This window comes from Passer domesticus, chromosome 8, assembly GCF_036417665.1.
Source record: "Passer domesticus isolate bPasDom1 chromosome 8, bPasDom1.hap1, whole genome shotgun sequence".
NCBI lineage: Eukaryota > Metazoa > Chordata > Aves > Passeriformes > Passeridae > Passer > Passer domesticus.
Window position 1 is genome coordinate 1,267,490 of NC_087481.1, and position 6,000 is coordinate 1,273,489.

Genomic DNA, 6,000 nt, shown 5'->3' on the forward strand with positions numbered 1-6,000 from the left:
AGCACACTCTGAGGGATAGAGTCTGATGCAAGGAGCACCAAAGCCCCAGAGGGTGATTAAAGTCCTGCTGCTGTGTCTGTGCTGCTGAGCTGGGTCGGGCTCCTGGCCCAGAGGCAGCTCCTGGCAAGGGCAGCACTGCAGAGAGACAGCTCTGGCCAGGAGCAGCTCCTGTGCACAGCCCAGCAGGGCTGGGGCACTGCCAGGGCAGCTCAGGAACACCAGCAGGGCACAGCCAGAGCTGACAGGGGCTCAGCACTGGCAGGGGCTGGGGGATGTCCCAGAGGGGGCTGTGTCACAGCAGCACCTCTGTGGCTGTGTCCTAGAGGCACAGGGCAGCTGTGATGTAAGCAAGGGGCTGTGTGACAGCACAGAGTGGGCTGTGTGAGGTCACAGGTTGGGCTATGACATCACAGAGTTTGTTGTGTGAGGTCACTGAGCAGCTACAGCATCCTAGAGGAGACTGTGTGACAACACAGAGCAGGCTGTGACATCATGGCATGGCTGTATGGCATCATAGAGCAGGCTGTGAGGTCAAAGTGTGTGCTGTGGCATCACAGAGTAGGCTGTGACATCATGGCATGGCTGTATGACATTATAGAGGAGATTGAGGTCAAAGTGTGCGCTGTGACATTAGAGAGTGGCAGCATGACATAACAGAGAGGGTTTTGTGACATCACTGAGGGGGTTGTGACATCACAGAGCTGTCTGTGACATCATGGAGTAGGGTATGAGGCCATAGAGCAGATCCGGACGTAACAGCTGGTGGCTCTGTGACATCAGCGAGTGGGTTGTGACATCACTAGGTGGCTGTGTAACATCCTAGAGAAGACTGTGACATCACAGAACAGACTGTGACATCACAAAGCAACTTTCAGACATCACAGAGTCTTCTGGGACATCACAATGCAGCTGCATGACATTCCAGGGTGACATCCCAGAATTGGCTCTGTGACAAAACAAGGGTGCTGTATGACATCCCAGAGTGGGCTGTGACATCACAGGTGGCTGTGTTACATCATAGGGTGCTCTGTGACATCACAGGATGCTGTATGAGATCACAGGTGGCTGTATGACATCCAAGGGGCTGTGTGACATCACAGGGTGGCTGCTTATCCCTGCTCAGCAGCCTGGCAGGGGCCGCCCCATGGTGCTGCCCTTGGCATTGCACATCCCCACATGCCAGTGCCCATCCCGGGAAGAGCCCTGAGCAAGGAGGGAGGGACAGGATCTGCCTGGCCAGGGGCTGGGGCTCAGGCCTTGGCCCTTTGCATTCCTGAAACACATCCAGGTTTATTCAGCACCAGAGACACCTTTGCCTTGTTTGTCCCCAGCTGTCATCAGTGCCTCCAGTGTTCTGCTCTACCTGGAACCTGGGGACACTTTCTCAGTCGTGTCCCTCAGTGGGACCCATTAAAACTTCAAGAAACTTTGGAGTTTCAATTTAACTTTGAGTTCTGGAGAAGTCTTTGGAAGGCTCTCTCAGGGACTGAGTCTGATGTAAACAACACCCAAGTCCCAAGAGGGTCATTAAAATCTTTGTTCTGTGTCTGTGCTGCTGAGCTTTAAAGGAACAGCTCTTCCCAGGACCAGCTCCTCTCCCAGCCCAGCAGGGCTGAGGGCTCTGCCTGCAGGCACTGAGGGGACAGGAGCCTGGCAGAGACAGGCTGAGGAAGTCATTGAGCTGAAACTTCACTGGGGGAAAGATCTTCTCAGCCCTCCACATGGTGAGTCAGTGGATGCAGGGCAATGTCCCCTGTGCTCCTGGAGGGATCTCCTGAAGCCAGCACACCCCACAGCCTGGGGGATGTGCCAGGAGGACTCTCCCAATTTCTCTGTGGCAGAGCAGGAGGAAGAGGATGTGCTGCAGAGCAGGGCTGCCCTGGGCACCATCAGAGGGACAGGGCAGGATGGCTCCTGCTGCCAGGGATGGCTGCAGGGGCTGAAGCTGGGGCTGCAGCCAGGACTGCCAGGGCTGTCCTGCAGAGCAGGTCCTGCAGCCCTCAGGGCTCTTGGCCAGCCCAGGGGATGTGCCACCTGCCAGGGGCAGCTCTCAGCCTGCCTGGCAGCTCCCCATGGGCAGTGCAGGGGAGCTGTGGGGGCAAGGAGTGACTCTTGCCAGGGCAGGTCCTGCTGCAGTGGAGAGGGTGCTGTGTGGGCCAGGGCTGCTTAGAGCTCCAGCTCACGCCCAGCTCATTCCTGAGGGGACTTTTCATGAGCTCATTTAGGGCAGGGCTTTCCTGCTTGGGTCTCTGCTTTCCTGAATCTGTGCTCCCACTTTCCCCTGGCTCAGCTTGGTGGCTAAGCTTGGTGTGCAGGGCAGAACAGCGGCTGAGGCTCTTAAACCATCACCCTGAGTTTTCCTGGGAACCTCAGCAAGTGCCCCCCAGCTCCCCAGCCTCCAGGCCCATCCAGCATCACCTTTCCACGGTGCCCAGGCTGGGGGAGCTGTTCTTTAATCCCTGCAGCCCTGAGCAGCTGCAGGGCAGAGCTGGCCCAGGGGCTGGGCTGGGCTCTGGCAGCTCTGGCAGGGAAGGAGCCCAGGGCCACAGGAGCAGCTCGGGCTGGGACAGCTCCAGCAGCAGAGCCGTGGGCAGGGAGGGAGGGAGGCAGTGCTGAGGGAAGCCCTGCTGCAGGGCAGATGTGGCACTGCCAGCCATGCCCTGCAGGGCAGACACTGCCCTGAGCAGCACAGCTCTTGTGTCCCCTCCCAGCCAGCACAGCCCTCAGCCTGGGGCTCAGGGCCCTCAGTCCCTCCTGGGCCAGCAGAGCAGCAGCAGAGATGAAGGGCATCTCTCCTGCCATGTGCCCATTCCTGCTGACTAGGACCTGAGGGCCACTACCCTGCCCTGGTGCTGCCTGGCAGGGGCTGTGCAGGGCTGGGCAGGGAAAGGCTTTTCCCAGGCCCGGCTCTCTCTGTCCTTGCCTTGCCCAGGTGCTCCTGGCATTGCTGAGGGTCTCTCTGGGATGGCAGTTCCAGCTGCAGGGTCAGGCCCAGCCCTTGGGCTCCTCCTGTGCAGGCTGAGCTCAGCACTGGGGCGTCCCAGCTCCCCGTGCCGGGGAGCTCTGGGCAGGGCAGGCTGGCAATGAGCCAACTCTCCTCAGGCAGTGCCATGGACATGACCCTTGGTGTGTCCTTGGGATGCCATCCAAGCTGTGAGCTGCCTCCAGGGGACACTGAGGGACAGGAGTGTCCTTGGCCAGAGTGGGGCTGAGACTCTGAGAAAGGCTGAGCCAGTTTGCTCTGCTGTGGGTCCCTCTGCTCTCAGCTGTGTCAGGCTGATTTCCAGGGGAACACAGGGACTGCCCTGGATCTCAGAAATGGCAGCTGGGGACAGATGCGGTGACAGAGCAGCTCCCCTCACCCTTCACTGAGTCACAGCCACTGCTCTTGCATTGCTCAGTTCTTTCTGATCTCCCTGGGCACAGCAGGAAACCCTCTCAAACTGCCTTTGACTGCCACTGTTCCTTAGCCCTGGGACAGTAGGTGCTGCAGAGCTCCTCTGCCTCAGGAGCAGCTTGGGCTGATGAAATCCAAGCTCAGGAGCAGCTTGGGCTGATGAAATCCAAGCTCAGGACTGGCCCCTGTCCCTGTTCCCATAACCCCACAGCTGCAGAGCAAAGCTGACCCCTCGGTGTCCATGGGCAGAGCCCCTGCTCATCATAGAAACAGGGCCAGATCCCAGCAGAGCTCCAGGCACAGGGCTGAAGGAAGGGCTCTGAGAAAAGGAAAATTGGATGGCACAGAGCAGCAGGGGCAGAGCTGGGAGAAAGGGCTTGGACATTGTTTAGCAAAGTCAGCCCTGACTCGTCACTGTGTCCTCCCTGAACAGGAATGCATGGCCAGCCCCAGGAAATGTCCAACAGCAGCTCCATCAGCCACTTCCTCCTGCTGGCATTGGCAGACACGCGGCAGCTGCAGCTCCTGCACTTCTGCCTCTTGCTGGGCATCTCCCTGGCTGCCCTCATGGGCAACGGCCTCATCATCAGCGCCGTAGCCTGCGGCCACCACCTGCACACGCCCATGTTCTTCTTCCTGCTCAACCTGGCCCTCAGCGACCTGGGCTCCATCTGCACCACTGTCCCCAAAGCCATGCACAATTCCCTCTGGGACACCAGCAACATCTCCTACAAAGGATGTGCTGCTCAGGTGTTTTTCTTTGCCTTTTTCATGTCAGCAGAATTTGCACTTCTCACAGTGATGTGCTATGACCGCTACGTGTCCATCTGCAAACCCCTGCACTACGGGACCCTCCTGGGCAGCAGAGCTTGTGCCCACATGGCAGCAGCTGCCTGGGCCAGTGGTTTCCTCAATGCTCTGCTGCACACAGCCAACACATTTTCCCTGCCCCTGTGCCGTGGCAATGTCCTGGGCCAGTTCTTCTGTGAAATCCCACAGATCCTCAAGCTCTCCTGCTCACACTCCAAACTCAGGGAATTTGGGATTACTGTCCTAAGTGCTGTTCTATATCTCGGTTGTTTTGTGTTCATAGTTTTCTCCTATGTGCAGATCTTCAGGGTAGTGCTGAGGATCCCCTCTGAGCAGGGACGGCACAAAGCCTTTTCCACCTGCCTCCCTCACCTGGCTGTGGCCACCATGTTCCTCAGCACTGGCACATTTGCCTACCTAAAGCCCCCCTCCCTCTCCTCCCCATCCCTGGATCTTTCAGTGTCAGTTCTGTACTCGGTGGTGACTCCAGCCCTGAACCCCCTCATCTACAGCCTGAGGAACCAGGAGCTCAAGGATTCCCTGAGAAAACTGGTGACTGTATCTTCAAAAGCAATAAATTCCCTTTTCTGCTTTAGGTGTGCTGCCAAAGAAAAGCTCTTCGAATACCTGTTAATGGCCGGTGATTAACTGATTGTTTCCCTGATGCTGGCCACTTGCCAAAAAAAAAGACACCAGGACAGACCCCTCCGAGGTAAAGAAAATAGGAGTGACATCGGAGTCAGTATGCAAATAAGAAATGCAGTGCACCTTGGGTTTTTACAGTTTTACAGTTTTTACAAGAAAAACCCCTAAAATCACGAGCCAACAAGTGACTTAAGTGACGTCTAAGGATGGGAGCATAGTCCCGTACCTGCTTGGACCTTTTTATTTCTCACCCTAACCTGAAAAGAAACTGATTAAAGAGACCCCCCGGGTTTTTAAACAAACAAAGGAAGGACTCAACGACTCTCCCGTGAGGACAGAGTCCCCAGTTCTGTCTGCAGACCAGCAGACAAAGCTGCATCATCCTCCTCCTTCGTGCCACACCTGGGAGCAACGGCAGCGAGGGCGCAACCCGTCGATTTCTCCCCACCTGAGCTGATTCTTCTTAACAAAGGCATTAAAAAGGAGAAAGATCTCCTGCCCATTTATTTCACCAGTCCCTCTCAGTTCCTCCCAATGTCATCCACAGTATGCCCCAGTGTCTCCCAGTCATCCCTGCAATGTCCCATGCCCCAGTGTCATTCCCAGTGTCACTCCCAGTATATCCCAGTATGTTCTAGCATGTCCCACTGTGTCTCAGTGTACCCCCACAGTCCATCCCAGTCCACCCAGATTCTCCCTCAGCATTCCTTGTGTTCCCAGGTTGTCCCAGTCCTCCGCAGTGTGAATCCCAGTATATCCCAGTGTCTCCTACAGTGTTCCCAGTGTTTCCCAGTATGTCCCAGTCCTCCTCAGTGTTTCCAAGCACAGTTTAATTTCTCAGGGTTGCTCTGCAGCTGCTCAGGCAGCTCTGCAGTGGTTTTGGTGGCACCTTGGGCTGGCACACACCTGAGGAGTGTGTCTGTGTTCAGTGGGGAAAGTCAGGAGTTTGAGATTGCTTCAAAAAATACAAAAAGAGAAAACCCCTCTTAGGCTGAGTGCAGCCAGCTCTCCAAGCACAGCAGGTCCCAGGTGAGTGAGGACAGACAGGATGGGGCTGGGGAATGTGGAGCAAGGCTGTCCACACTGGGTCAGGGCTCAAGGCACAGCTTCTCTGAGCAGGCCAGAGCGCCTGAGGAGAGACCCTGGGT

The 6,000-nt window shown here is 56.7% G+C and overlaps 1 protein-coding gene across 1 annotated transcript; it reads left to right on the plus strand.

Moving 5' to 3' along the window:
* The first annotated feature begins 4,198 nt into the window (after nt 1-4,198).
* LOC135306044 (olfactory receptor 14J1-like) lies at nt 4,199-5,597 on the plus strand. The gene is made up of 2 exons (XM_064429603.1): nt 4,199-4,803; nt 5,573-5,597. The coding sequence occupies exons 1-2, from the start codon at nt 4,199-4,201 to the stop codon at nt 5,595-5,597; spliced, it is 630 nt and encodes a 209-aa protein (XP_064285673.1).
* The last annotated feature ends 403 nt before the right edge of the window (nt 5,598-6,000 follow it).

Excerpts from the sequence above, each read along its gene's own strand:
- LOC135306044 (XM_064429603.1), top strand. The coding sequence starts at position 4,199 with ATGTGCTATGACCGCTACGTGTCCATCTGCAAACCCCTGCACTACGGG. Across the intron at positions 4,804-5,572 it reads AATTCCCTTTTCTGCTTTAG|GTTGTCCCAGTCCTCCGCAG; the intron begins GTGTGCTGCCAA and ends TTGTGTTCCCAG.